This window comes from Vanessa atalanta, chromosome 25 (assembly GCF_905147765.1).
Source record: "Vanessa atalanta chromosome 25, ilVanAtal1.2, whole genome shotgun sequence".
NCBI lineage: Eukaryota > Metazoa > Arthropoda > Insecta > Lepidoptera > Nymphalidae > Vanessa > Vanessa atalanta.
In genome coordinates, this window is record NC_061895.1 from 5337639 (window position 1) to 5353329 (window position 15691).

Genomic DNA, 15691 nt, shown 5'->3' on the forward strand with positions numbered 1-15691 from the left:
ATGATATTAAACTAAACAAATTAAATTATTATTCTTAGTTGATTATGTGTCTTAGACCACCCGCCATATAAACCTACCGTTCTCCTGATAAACTATAATAATATAATTCCAGGCATATAATCTGGAACCGGGTCACGAGTACGAGTTCCGCGTCCGCGCCAAGAACGCGGCCGGTTTCAGCAAGTACTCGGCTAGCTCCCAGCCCTTCAAGGTCCGCGGCAAGGCCGGTCCGCCTTCAGCACCTCGGTCACCGAGGGTGCTCCGAGTGGGAAGGAACTATGTTGATGTCTCTTGGGATCCACCGGCATCTGACGGAGGTTTGTAGTTTGAAAATTGTGTAATAAATTCTTTAAGTATGTTAAGTGAAGTTATTTTGTAATACTTTGAAAAAAAAACCATATTCCTCAGGGAGCCCAGTAGTTTCCTTACCTCATGTGTTTTAAAATGTATATTTTTTTAGAACAAATTAACATAAACGGTTAATTTTTCCAAAAAACAATTACAATCTTCTATTGTCCACAGGTTCCCGTATAACAGGCTACATTATCGAGCGTCGTGAGCTCAGCAGCTCAGTATGGCTCAAGTGTAACGACTACACCGTGCTCGATACGACCTTCACTGCGCTCAACCTCAGTGAGAAGGCAGACTTCGAGTTCAGGATCATCGCTGTCAACCACGCCGGTTAGTTGGAAACAAATATGTGTAGAAAAACTTCATTGTTCTAACCTACCTTATTTATAACTACAATTTAAGAAATATAAAATAAAATTCTTAAGAAGATTAAGTAAATTAAAGCGCTCAGTGTGAACTTAAATAAAATACTTGGTTAAAAGAAAGTACAAATTTACGGGTGTGCTTTAATGTATATCTGTGAAATGATCCATGTTATATATTCAAATAATTGCAATCCAGGCAAATCCGAACCTTCGAGCTGCACCACCCCGGTGCGCACCGGCGAGGAGGTCGGTGGGGCGAAGCCCGAGTGGCTGAAACAGATGCCTCCCAACATGTGCGCCCCGCTGGGCCGGCCCTACGTGCTGGAGTGCGTCGCGTCCGGCAGCCCCGTGCCCGTCGGCCGCTGGCTGAAGAACGGCCGGGAGGTCGTGCTCGGTGCCAGGTTAGCAGTCACATAAGTTCAGGACGATATTTCAATCGAATTACTTATTTGAAAATTAATCCTATCGATTTTGAATGCTAATAACGACTTTTGTTAATGATATTCTCTTCAACAGATTCATATCAGAGTCCCGCGAAGGTACACTCAAATTGAACATCCTCGAGGCCACGGAAGCTGACGAGGGCGACTACACGTGTGAAGCTAGCAACAGTATTGGACACATTTACTGCACCGCTCATCTTAAGATTGGAAGTGAGTATACAGTATATATTTTGAGTCTTATGGATCTTTTTTATATTATTCAGTGTAATGACTGGATAGGAGGGAAAAAACTTAATTGTAATAGTTGGTGGTGAATTGACCTTGTAAGGAATCGAATTAGTGCCTATATCTAAGCAATACTCATGTCCTTATAAAATCAATATCATTAGGCCCACCACGCATCACTCGCATGCCGGGTGACCTGCATCTGCCGGAGCATGACAACACGAAGATCAAGATCTTGTACACGGGAGACCAGCCCGCTGACGTCACGCTCAGCAAGGACGGACACAAGCTCAGCGAGTCACCTCACCTTAAATATACCGTCTTCGATGACTATATACTTATTTTCATCAAGGACATCACTAAGGATGACATGGGTATGTATCCTATTCCATTGAAAGAAAGATATAGAGATGAGTATCTTGTATAAAATAAATATTTCAACTATTAGTACAATTGTTGAGGTTGGCTCTGCTACATTATGCGCAGTTTTTGATTAATATATCCACTTTAATTTTACTTCCAAAATCTATAACAAATTCGCTGACATTCAAAACGCCATCTTTTCGCGAGTCCATAATGATTACCATAGACTTCGAACATTTCGAACAGTTATAAGGCAATTCAATGTCAAAGTTCTTTATTTGCCTTGACTCCTCTTGTGGTCGAAATTTATCAAATTAAATGTTAAAGTAAAACGTAATAAGCATGTTATGCAGAAATATCTGACTTCCTTTACTTAATATAATAATTAATTAATTAACTTTTTTTTTCTCTTACAGGAACGTACAAAATCACAATTAAGAACAACTCTGGCGAAACATCAGACTCGTTCTCGGTAACCGTCACAGGATTACCTGGACCACCACAAGGACCCCTGGAGACTACCGACATTAACAAGCACACATGCACATTGGCCTGGAAACCACCCACGTATGACGGTGGCATGCCTATTACCCACTACGTGGTCGAGAGGATAGATATCTCTGGCACTACCTGGATAACCATAGCGTCCTCGGTCAGGGATACGAGGTTCACCGTACACGGTCTGACGGAAGGTCAAGAGTACAACTTCAGGATACATGCCGCTAACGATAATGGCATTGGTCCTGGATTGGAGGGTGTTAACCCGATCAAGGTGAGGTATTTTGGTTTCACATATCATTAAATCAGTGAAAGAATATCTATATAAATTGATTTGTATTATCAAAGTACTAACAAGTATAATAATAACCAATGTCTGTTCTGCTCCTCTCAGGCCAAGGCGCCCTTCGACCCTCCGTCTGCTCCGGGTGTACCCAGTATCGTGTCTGTGGGCGGACACTTCGTGCACCTCGAGTGGGACAAGCCCGAAAGCGATGGCGGATCGCGAGTGCAAGGTAACATTAGCGATAACAAAGTAAAACTCGTAGAAGTAGAATGCTTCCAAGATTGAAGTAAAACTACGAGACTACGAGAACTAGAAGTCACGGGATTTAGGAGTGATAATTGTCAATTTTAAGAAAAACTTAACATTACTGATCTCTCAATGGTCTAAATCAATATTTTATATTATTCTTAGTTGCCTCAGTAAGAGCATTATTTTTTTTTAAATTGAACCCGATCTCTTTAATAGGTAACACAGATTTTCATAGGAATTTTCTGATAATATAATCAATGCAACTTTTATCCAGCATGCGTTGACATATCCCAATATATTTATTGTTATAATAAAAAAAACCGTAAGCAACGAAAAACGTACTAAAAAATTAATGTTTTTTAAATAGTTTTATTTAAAAAACATTTTAACCTAAGTGTATTTTTTTATTAGAATAAATACTTCCTTTTCTAGGCTATTGGGTAGACAAACGCGAAGTCGGCTCAATGAGCTGGCAGCGTGTGAACGCGACATTGTGCGTGGCGAATCAACTCAACTGCGCCAACCTCATCGAGGGTCGCCAGTACGAGTTCCGTGTCATAGCACAAAACGAAGCTGGTCTCTCGCCTCCCAGCACCAACAGCCAACAAGTCAAGGTCGTAGATCCGAAGGGTAAGTAGTACGACTTTAGAAAATATGTGTTGATTAGTATTCTCCTGGCTGATTTTGGTCATGGCGTACTGTGGTATTGTAACTAAAAAATCTACAAAGGAAACATACACATAGGTCTCTTCGCCATTTAAATATTAAAAATAAAATTATAATTGAATTGATCATAACGAATTGAAAACAATTTATTATTCTATTAAGATTATATTATACTTTTTAATTAAAAAAAATAAAATGTTGCCCCTAATCTGAGTGTAAAAATATTTCAGCTGCAACACCACCGGAGATTGTGAAACCATTGAAGAATGCCAACTGCATCCAGTACCACAATGCCAAGTTCCAGTGCACCATCACCGGATCACCCAAACCCACCATTACATGGTACAAGGGTAAGTAAAAAACCACAAATTAATATTAATAACAAAAATAAATCAAGACCAAAAACTTTAGGAATAAAATCGGGGTAAACGCCATTGCGCTTTATCTTAATTATTTAAGTTTTATTATTTTCGTCTGTTACGTTTCACAGCTGACCCACTGAACCTAACCTCCGTTTGTTATCCGTCTCCGTCAGGTGCCCGCGAGATAACCAACGGGCCGCGCCACCGCATCTGGAGCGAGGGCGACAACCACTTCCTGACCGTGATGGACGTGTTCGGCGAGGACGCGGACGAGTACGTGTGCCGCGCCGTCAACAAGGCCGGCGTCAAGAGCACGCGCGCCGAGCTGCTCATCATGAGTGAGTCTTATCCCCACGCTTGTATAATTTAAGTATATATAAATATAATTTAAGTTACTTAAGTGCCGCTGTGATTTCGTTAAGCATTGTATTGATGAACAGTAATACCTGGTATTGTTCTGTTTCGGTTTGTAGGGTATAGTGAGTCAGTGTAACTACAAGCACGAGGGATATAACACTGGCATGAGAAATGATTAATATTTTTTAGGGTTCAAATATGTAAGGGCAGTGGTGACCATCATGTGGTCAATCTCAAGCTATAGTCGTTTAAGAGTGAATTTCAGTTTGCCATTTGATAACTATATACGTTATTTTTTTCCAGCCGCACCAAAACTCAACGTGCCACCAAGATTCCGCGACACAGCCTACTTCGACAAGGGCGAGAATGTGGTCATCAAGGTTCCATTCACTGGCCACCCGGTGCCTAAGATCACGTGGGTGCGAGAGGGAGAGACTATTGAGTCTGGTCTGCACTACCATGTAGAGAGAAAAGGTAGGATATAGATTTGTGCGCAATTTTCAACTGTCTAGCCATCTCTTGAGCTTGTTAGATGCCGATATTATACTTATAAACTTCTAAATTTTGTTTAATTATTCCTATTTCATGTTAATAATTAAATTAAATATTAAAACTAACCTTAATTATTTTTAATATTAATTCCAGAACGTCACGCTATTCTCACGATCCGCGATGCCAGCAAGATGGATTCGGGACCGTACAGAATCACTGCTGAAAATGAACTTGGACAGGATTCGGCCATTATTAACATCGAAATTAGCGGTAAACATATTTTTAAATACGAAAGGAACTAATTCAGTACTCGAGTTTCTACTACTTTATCAGTCTTGACCAGCAAAGTTTATTAACTAACTACTTTTATTGTACAGTAGATGCCTATAGTCTTTGCTAATTTTTGGATCACCATTTCCAGATCGTCCCGACCCACCACGCTTCCCATCCGTGGACAACATCGGCGTGGACTCGCTGGCACTATCATGGAAAGCGCCAGTTTGGGACGGTGGTTCAGACATCACCAACTATTTGGTTGAGAAGAGAGAACACCCCATGTCCAGCTGGATAAGGGTAGGAAACACAAGGTAAGACTTCTTTCGAACATTATCCGTCTCTCAATCAAAGAGTTACTACTGAGTTTTTTTGCCGGTTCTTCTAGTTAGAATCTACATTCCGAATCAGTGGTAGCTACATTTAATACAGTTTTGTAAAATGTCGATTCAAAAGTGCTCGTAAAAACCTACTTGAATAAAGTTATTTTTGAACCTGAATTATATTTTTTGAGAAGTAATTTAAAAAAATTAAATAATTTGTCATTATACTATATGTGAAAAATTGTACTATTTTGATTAGAATTGTATGAAATGATGATAAAATATGAATAAATAATAAGAACAAAACAAATTCAAATTTCTAATATTTATTCCTTATATTAGGAAGTGTATGTAAATAAATTCCAAAGCTTATTAGGGATAGTACATGGGGTACTATCCCTAATAAGCTTGTAATGCATGCATCTTACTATAAAGTACTATACAGTTTAATACAAAAGAGGTTACAATAATTTATCAATAACTTGGTGGTAGGGCTTTATGCAAGCCCACCTGGGTAGGTACCTCCCACTCATCAGATATTCTACCGCCAAACAACAGTACTCTGTATTGATGTGTTCCGGTTTGAAGGGCGAGTGAGCTAGTGTAACTACAGTGCAAAGGAAATGACATCTTAGTTCCCAAGGTTGGTGGCGCATTGGCGATGTAAGGAATTGTTAATATTTCTTACAGCGCCATTGTCTATGGGTGATGGTGGCCACTTAGCATCGGGTGGCCCATATACTCGCCAACATATACCATAAAAAAACATCAACAACTACTATGAGTATGAAAATAGTATATCATAAACAATAAAATACGTAAGCTGACGTAACGATTGCAACCAATTCGATATTGACGATACAACGCTAGTTTAAATTAAATGAATTCACTTCTATTTTATACTTCTACAGATTCACAACAATGGCGATCACTGGATTAGCATCAGGCAAGCAATACGAGTTCCGCGTGTACGCTGAGAACATATACGGACGTTCGGAGCCGAGCGAACCAACGTCGCTCATACAGACAAAGTCCATTATCAAGAAGGAGTTCAAGAAGATGGAATATCCTGGTATAATACGATAGAACGAGGATTATTTAAGTTCAAATATTTTATTGCAACTTTAATGACCACAGATAATATTTTGGTACACACGCTAAAGGCATTACTGTTAAGCATAAAGGTAGAATGTCGTTTGACAAAAATACATATAATATTTAAAATAATAATACACAATTTCAAAAATAAATATATGTATATGTTTTTGTCGTGCTACAACAGTGGATCAAACTATTCTTCTTTCGACATTTGGATGTAACTAAACACGATACAGGTGTGCTAATAAATATAGTAACCCTGATAAATATTACCGACACGAGAGTTACCACTAGTCGTAACTATTCTCGTGGTAAACAAGGATTACAACATTTTAGTTCCCACAGCTGGCAGCACTAAAAATTGATAGATTGTTTTTAAATAGTGTCTATGATCTGACTTTTAAAAATAGAACCTCTATTAACCAGAGTAACACGTTGAACGATTAGGGATTGTTTTTACTTTAACAAAATTTAATACGTAGTTAAATGTTCCACTTTAGAAATACTATTACGTATGTATTAAAACGAGCCATACTATCATAGTATACGCACATGATCATATATACATTATATCCTATATCTTAAATTGCCAATGAATAACGTTTTCATTATATCCTCCATCCTCTGGGAAAATGAGTTGGTACTATCTAACGACCAACTCTAGCTGTTGGTCAAATCAAATAGCGCGCTTCCTCAGCTTCCTGTTACACACTTCCGTCCCTTTTCACCAAACCACTCACAAATAGTACACTTTATAAAATTATTATTTTTATTAACAGTCGACGAAACTGGCAAACGCATCCGTACAAACGCAGACCACGGCCCGGTCAAGGACTACGACAGCTACGTATTCGATATCTACAGTAAATATGTACCGCAGCCCGTCGAGATCCGCACATGCTCTGTGTACGACAAATACGATATCCTCGAGGAGATTGGTAAGTTTATAACTGAAACGACTCATTGCGTTCATTGCAATATAAATAAGCCTATTGAATCATATACCATATCGTATAAGTACGGTTCAAATCTATTTTGTTATATCATATGACTTCTCATACAAAATCCATACTATAAAAGCACTATTCAACAGAGAAACTAGTCTGATCTAGTTCACGACTCATATAACACTTACACCATAAAACAAATACTACATGGTTTTATGATAAGTAACACCTAGGACACATTACACATCACACATAAAGCAGTGGTCACATGTCACGTGGCATTTAGAAGTCTCACACATACATACACACGCAAACACACTCAACACACACAAACACACTCAACACACGCAAACACACATACACATGCACACACGCGCACACACACACACACACACACACACACACACACACACACACACACACACACACACACACACACACACACAATCAACTCGAAAATTGTAAGAAACACACGGAATTTATACTTTTACGTTACACATCACATCAGCAGATAAGTGCACTTGACAGTTTGAATGCACACACTAGAACCACACGTTGCGAGGTGTGCTTCTAGTGTGACACTCCGTTACTCACAAACACTGACACAAGCTACATGACACATGACTTAACACAGAACACTTGACTTAAAGCATATCGGTTATCGTACCACGTATGCCACGTGGCACAGATCACGTTTTCACTTCATTGCGACCGAATATCACATTATAATTATCCTCAAGCATATAAAGTGTGTTGTTCTAGAATAAATTAATAACTCGTAGAATTAAGATAATTTAAAAAAAAAAAAATCACATCAAATTAGTTGCTACTAGTTGAATATTAGTTTAATTTTTAACCATGTGTGGTAAATTAGAGTAATTAATAATTTACTATTTATAAAAATGCTAATTTTTAAATTATGATGATAATTAATGTATTTTTAAAATAATTTTGTAGTACTTTGAGATTAAAAAGATATGTTTAGTGTTGACGCAACAAAAAAATAATTGATTCTGTGCATGCTACAATTGTTACTTCGGACCAAGTAAAGACGGAGGGGTAAGTTAGATTGAATTGATTAACCCTTTACAATACCTGTAGCTTTAAAATATATCTCGAATGTAATCCAAAACTACAAGTTGTTTATGGTTTGAGAATAGATTTCACAGACAAAACAGTATATATATAAAAAAAAATAAACGAATCTTTTTGGTCAACGATTTTGAGTAATAATTTTGTTGTTAAGATTAAGCTGGTCAGTGCAGACTTTAATAAAATAAATAAACCAACGATAAATCGACTACAAGCATGAAAGTAAAGCGTAGAACTAAACTTAACTCACGAAGTTGCTTGGGAAAATAGATTTTTTTTGTTAACACATGACTAACACGTAGTCGTTCAATTTTGAACCTTACTGGTATAAAAACAATGTCGAATTTCGCAGGTGACTTCGTGAGAGCTTCTTCTAAACGGAAACCCCGTGGAGGTCTGTGTGTGAATAGATCGATGTAGTGCATCTCTATCTATCTGCATCTCTCTCTCACACGCATACTATATATTATAATGTTATAAGTTTATTTTTTTTTAATTACTTTTTTAATTACACTCGCTTATAGGCACGTTCGAACACAGATATGAAAAATTTTATTATTTGAAAATTAATTAAGAATAACCAGTTTATAATATATATTATAAGCAATAAGTTTTCATATTGATTGAATTAAAATAAAAAGAAAATATTTATCGAAATTAAATTTAAAAAAAAGAAGATTTTATGATTTAAAAAAAATACACTAGACACTTTATTTTATTTTAGTATTCATGGATATTAGTATTGAATATTGCTTATTACTATATTTATTTTAGATCTAAAGTTACTGCACGGTGTGCGCTTTTAATACTGTTACAATATATATATATATATTTTTTTATATAATTACTATTACTATATAAATTTACCGCACAATTTTTATCGTTAGACGTTCAAATAACATTTTGAAAATATTGAAAGTATAACTATTAGGTTGTTTTATGATTTTGATAAATATAATATTTTGTCATTAACCATTTCGATATAGGGATAACGTTTCATGTAATTTTTATGTATGATGGATTTTTTTAAATGTCAGTACTTTTTTTTCTGTCTCTACTTGACAAAGGTGATACTTTATACTGCTGTAGAATAATGTATGTAGATAAAAGTCCAGACCCTTGTCCAATAATTTGATTCGAAAGCTCCCAATGTTTCCCTAATTATCCAAAAGCTTATAATCAATGTGATCACTACTGTCGTAGGCACAGGGGCGTTCGGCGTCGTCCACCGCTGCCGCGAGCGCGCCACCGGGAACTACTTCGCTGCCAAGTTTATACCTGTCGCCGGAGCCATGGAGAAGGAGCTCATCAAGAAGGAGATAGATATCATGAACCAGCTGCATCACCGCAAGCTCATCAACTTGCATGATGCCTTCGAAGACGATGATGAAATGGTGCTGATATTCGAGTTGTGAGTATTTTGTCGATGATGGATATGTTGATGAACGGCTCGAATTCGTTTCATAACGTGAACTGTAATCATTTTATCGTTAACGATAATAATGTTTCTTTATGACTGTTGGAAATTGTTTCTAAAATGTAGTTGCCTCACACAATAACGAATGAATGCTTTCATTTAACTCACGTTAAAACTCAATCTCACAGCATGTCCGGAGGCGAGCTGTTCGAGCGCATAACGGAGCCCGGGTACAACATGAGCGAGGCGGAGGCCGCGCACTACATGCGCCAAGTGTGCGAGGGAGTGCGGCACATGCACGAGCAGAACATCATACACCTGGACCTCAAGCCGGAGAACGTCATGTGCACCACCAGGACCGGCACTGACGTCAAGGTAAAATATGTTTATATAGGAAAAACTTTGTCAAAAAGTATTCTCGTCGATCTGGAATTTATCGAAATTTCAATATTTTTAATAGTTTATTATAATAGAAATGTACAAGATTTATTATACAGAAATAATTCAAACTTACGAGTTATAATTGTTAGCTTATATTTTATTGAGTCCATATGAAGTTTGAATCTCGAATCTCAATAAAATCTACATTTAAAATCGGTCATAGCTTCGGATTAATGTTCATATAGTCTCGTAAAATGAATATTAAACAATACAAAACCTTAAAACCCTTTTCACCAGATCATTGACTTCGGCTTGGCGACCAAGTTAGATCCGAACGAAGTCGTCAAGATATCGACGGGCACGGCCGAGTTCGCGGCGCCGGAGATCGTGGAGCGCGAGCCCGTCGGCTTCTACACCGACATGTGGGCCGTCGGCGTGCTCTCGTACGTGCTGTGAGTATCGCACCATTACTTCTGTTCTATTCGGGCCTCATACAAAGATCGACGGTCTGGATTATAAATTTATAGAAAATTATAAGTTTAATATACAGATATACACTTATTATTTGCTTTTATTTACTATTTTGAAGACAAACATCTTCTACCTTTGTATATATTATTATATACGGTGGATTTCGGATATGACGACGACGAAGGGACCACTGTAATTTAGGAGTTATATCCGGAAGTCGTTATAGACAAAGGTAAAGACATATCGAAAGGTTTACAAACAAATGATAAGAAATCTCTTTGTGTCTTTGGCGATTTCATATTTTTGTACATAGTAAAGCATGCTTTAAATTCAAGAGACATAGATTTAATGTCGTTATAGACAAATGGTCGCTTCATTCAAGGTCGTAATAAATGAAACCCTGAAATGTTTTTAGTGTGCATCAATCGTCAATTACAACATCATCTCGTGATAACTTATCGGTATGAGACTAGTACCAATCGATGCGGAATCCTTCGTAGATTATTATATATAAGCAATTTTTTGATTAACTCCTCTAATCCTTCCCCCTAAACTGTTATATTTATAATAATCACGATTATTTCTATTCTTAGATTATCTGGTCTCTCTCCGTTCGCTGGTAACAACGACATCGAAACGCTGAAGAACGTTAAGGCGTGTGACTGGGAGTTCGACGAAGAAGCCTTCCAGCACGTATCTGATGACGCCAAGGACTTCATCAGGAGGCTGCTTGTTAAGAACAAGGAGTGAGTATTATTGATATCCATGTTATATCACATAGACTAAAGACTATAGAATAAAGACTGTCAAAATCATAGCAACCTACGAAATAACCGTAACTTGTGTTAGTTATCATCGACATTGTGAACTCTATTTACTTGTTGGTGGGGCTTTATAAACTTAATGCAGTGTCACACCCATTGCGGGAGTAAGATTTCAAGGTCGATTTTTTTATATACCACATTCTTAAATATTGCTCATCCCAATCCATGTGACCAACGACTAAGACCCGTTCCAAATCCCAGGAAGCGTATGACGGCCCACGAGTGCCTGGCTCACCGCTGGCTGGCCGGAGACGCGACCGCCGCCCGCACCGCCACCATACAGGCGAGGAGATATGAACAGATGAGGAACAGACTGCGGGAAAGATACGAGGTTTGTGGAAACTTGCTCTTCATTTCATGTACATTGTATTTCTATATTGCTATCTCCTTTTCGCGTGTACTGCTTAAAAAGGACAGGTATATTTTTGGTAGTATCAAATCAGTTAGTGAAGATATTATGATATTTTTGAGTGGAAATAAAATATTATTAGTTGATGGGTAGGGCTTTGTGCGAGCCCGTCTGGGTGGGTACCATTTAAAGGACCAGAGAGTTACTGTCACTACAGGTACAAGAGACGTAATGTCTTAGTTCTCAAGGTTGGTGATGATGTAAGAAATGGTGAATATATCTTACGGCACTCTTGGTTACCATTTCACATCAGGTAGAACATTTGCCCGTCCGCCTAATTCATTAAAAAATAATAGTGATTAAGAAACAAGTGGTGTCCCGAAAATATCATGATTTGTTTTAATTTTAATTCTATTCTATAATGTTAGTTTTGGTTACAATTTTGCGTCATTAAGACAGCGTTCATTCTATGATAAGGTGTCTAATACCTCATGATATTCAACAGAACTGGTCGTCATTCGTGCTGCCGATCGGAAGGCTCAGCGAGTACAGTTCCCTGCGCAAACTTCTCATCGAGAAATGGAAGATATACGACGGACAATTCGGTAAATAATTTTATTTAATCCATCTTAAATTATCGAATTTCAAATTCTCTAAACGTATTGATAAATCTAAACAATTCGTACGTAATATATATATAAAATTGGGTTGATGTTTTTCTGCTTTTATGCAGCAGTTCTTTGTTATTTTAAATTTATGAGCTTAAATTTCCCAGTTATAAACAAGGAAAGCGGGTTCAAGTCCCGCAAACTAACACTGATTTTGCCTGTGGTAAAATTGTAATTGTAATACTTGTCGTGCTTCGTGGTGATGGAAAATTTTTTGAGCAAAAGTAAAGCTACCACCGCTTCGAAGTATAGAATCTACTTAGAGGAACCGCCAAGAAACTCAGTAGTTACTCTTTTCGAACATTTGAAATAGAAAGAGTTTTATTAGCTAAATACAATTATACATAATTATCTATATAACACAAGAGTGTTGAATAATAAGCCTTATTTAATAATGATTTGTTAACAAACGATTTGACTATATCAATCGTCAAAGTTAAAATATCTGCGGAATTTTACTATCTACGATTACTTCGCCCCAAGGAGGATTTATTGACTTTGCGGAGGCGGAAATTTGGCGTTATAAGCTAATCCTCATCCTTCTCCAGTTCATATAATGATTATCACAAGTTATATCAATGTGACCGTAAATATACGTAACACGACGTGTGCGCAGACCGGCGGCAAGCGGCGCCGCGGTTCGTGATCAAGCCGCAGTCGGCGTTCTGCTACAAGGGGCAGTCGGTGAAGCTGTACTGCCGCATCATCGCCGTGGCCGCGCCCACCGTCACGTGGTCGCACAACAACCGCGAGCTGCGCCAGTCCGTCAAGTACATGAAGAGGTACGCTCGCTCCACTCGACCTCTACTCTGTTTGAGTCAGATCTGTTCTGGTTTTAAGGTGAACTGAGCCAGTGCACAGCCACAATAGATATTAACGCCTTACTGTTGGCTTGACTGGTCTGATTAGTTTATCATTCTTTTAGTGTCAAATATGAAGCTGGAGGTGATGTTATAACCATTTCAAAAATTGTCACATATACAATCAGCCTGTATATAATGTTATATTAAATGTCTACACAGATACGCCAACGACGATTACTATTTCATAATCAACCGCGCGAAGTTAGAGGATCGCGGCGAGTACATCATCAGGGCTGAGAATCACTATGGCTTCAGAGAAGAAGTCGTCTTTTTGAATGTACAACGTAAGTTAAGCTTTACACTTGGACTGGATTGCAGAAATGTTTCATAACCATACACTCGAATGAAAGTTATAAAATGTCTCTAAACTAATATGCATAATACTAAAGTTTAAGCGTCAATAGCGCAATGGTTTACGGGCCATCTAGCGATGTAAAAAGTGGCAGGTTCGATCCTGACGACTTGGGCTATTCTCGTCCCCACCTAACCTAACCTAACACAATTGATAAGCTTAAAAGGAGGGGTAAATAGGTATATTAGTAATTCTTAAAATTAATATGGGCCATTATATATAGCTAAAGATTTATATTTATATATATTTATATAGCTAAAGATTGATATTCTTTAGCAATATATAGCTAAAGAAACAAAAAATGATTATCTCTTTTATATATTCTACAAGAACATTCATTCGATTCATGCTTGTGACGTCACGGTCTTAAAACTATCATACAATAAAACCTTCTCCAAAACGTGCTCTATCTCTTGTTATAAGTTTAATATATATTCGTTTAGTATTTTTTTTCCAGTTTGGTATCACAAAAACGTCTCACCATTCGCATAGGTCTATTACTGTAGTACCGTAACTTTCGTGGTGTTAACCTTAGTGGGTACCACCCGTTGACTGGTTATTCTAATGAAACAAGTACTAATAATTATGGCTGTCTTGCGGTTTTACACAAGCATATATATGGTTATATATTAGATCCTGTCGTTGGTGGAGCATTTATGTTGAACTCGTTTATCAGTGTAAGATGCTATGGGCAAATTAATCATTTACCATAAGTTGAAATTTAAAAAATTAAATACTCTTCAATAAAATGTTCAATACGTAGACACAGACCTACGCCACTCCGAGGTCCCGGGTTCGATCCCAGGCAGAGTCGATGTAGAAAAATTTCATTAGTTTTCTATGTTGTCTTAGGTCTGGGTGTTTGTGGTACCGTCGTTAAGTCTGATTTCCAAAACACAAGTGCTTTAGCTACTTACATTTGGATCAGAGTAATGTATGTGATGTTGTCCAATATATATTTATTATTTATTTATTTATATTTTGGATTTCATACTCATCTAGTAAAAATAATAATTCTCGTGTGAAAGAGACCTTAGATTTTATGATAAAGATTTACAAAAAATATAATTATTATTTTTGGTAAATAATTTCTAAAAATAATTTACCGTTTTCATCCAACCGTTCTTCCACCATCTTAAAATAAATTTATGTCAGCTTGATAGCAGCACAATCAGCAATATTAATACTAGTTTAAACTTAAATACTATGTATGTACTTTGCCTTAGTATATAAGTGGTTAGAACGCGTGCATCTTAACCTGATGATTTCGGGTTCAAACCCAGGCAAGCACCACTGAATTTTCATGTGCTTAATTTGTGTTTATAATTCATCTCGTGCTCGGTAGTGATGGAAATCAACTGAGGTGTCTAATTTCAACGAAATTCTGCCACATGTGTATTCCGCATTGCAGCAGCATTGTGGAATATGCTCCAAACCTTCTCCTCAAAGGCAGAGGAGGCCTTAGCCCAGCAGTGGGATATTTATAGGCTGTTAAAGTTAATGTATCTATTGAACGATTGTTCTGTCCGCAAGCTAAACGAACTGTTTTGTCAGAACAAAAATAATAAAATGTTTATTAGTATACATTAGTAATTTTGATATTTCCTTCTTTAATAAAATTCCATTTGGACTGGGTTGTAATAATATCCCAAAATGTCAAAATAAAAATAAAAAATTGCGTTATATTTGTACCTTTAGGTTTCAATAGTTAAAATTTCAGTAATAATCGAATATTAATAGTTTATATATTTAAAATAAAACACAAAAAGCGTTTATGTTTGATTGTTAGTTTTTTTTAATGATTATTAATAATAATATTACTCTTTATTATTTTAATATTTCTCACTTTTTACTTGTTGGTAGGGTTTTGTGCAAGCCCCTCTGGGTAGGTACCTGTGGTGCTATTACGGTTTTAGCGAAACAATTATAGCTATCAAATATTTCTTGTGGATTCTAAGCGTAACGTCGCGTCACGT

The 15691-nt window shown here is 37.1% G+C and overlaps 1 protein-coding gene across 24 annotated transcripts in view; it reads left to right on the forward strand.

The window, feature by feature from the left end:
- Positions 1-15691, forward strand: part of LOC125073727 (twitchin) — a 101277-nt gene that overhangs the window by 78301 nt on the left and 7285 nt on the right. For 19 of the 24 annotated variants that reach the window (XM_047684717.1, XM_047684721.1, XM_047684719.1 and 16 more), the window contains 24 exons: positions 113-317; positions 523-681; positions 913-1117; positions 1233-1369; positions 1549-1758; positions 2164-2519; positions 2640-2760; positions 3213-3410; positions 3677-3796; positions 3982-4146; positions 4469-4639; positions 4811-4927; positions 5079-5244; positions 6165-6325; positions 7131-7289; positions 8743-8784; positions 9594-9801; positions 9996-10182; positions 10486-10640; positions 11253-11405; positions 11685-11814; positions 12338-12437; positions 13117-13282; positions 13523-13647. In XM_047684717.1, coding sequence (XP_047540673.1) covers positions 113-317; positions 523-681; positions 913-1117; positions 1233-1369; positions 1549-1758; positions 2164-2519; positions 2640-2760; positions 3213-3410; positions 3677-3796; positions 3982-4146; positions 4469-4639; positions 4811-4927; positions 5079-5244; positions 6165-6325; positions 7131-7289; positions 8743-8784; positions 9594-9801; positions 9996-10182; positions 10486-10640; positions 11253-11405; positions 11685-11814; positions 12338-12437; positions 13117-13282; positions 13523-13647 — 3916 coding nt within the window. The remainder of the gene's footprint in view (positions 1-112; positions 318-522; positions 682-912; positions 1118-1232; positions 1370-1548; positions 1759-2163; positions 2520-2639; positions 2761-3212; positions 3411-3676; positions 3797-3981; positions 4147-4468; positions 4640-4810; positions 4928-5078; positions 5245-6164; positions 6326-7130; positions 7290-8742; positions 8785-9593; positions 9802-9995; positions 10183-10485; positions 10641-11252; positions 11406-11684; positions 11815-12337; positions 12438-13116; positions 13283-13522; positions 13648-15691) is intronic. The other 5 variants (XM_047684724.1, XM_047684728.1, XM_047684739.1 and 2 more) reach the window with 1 other exon arrangement.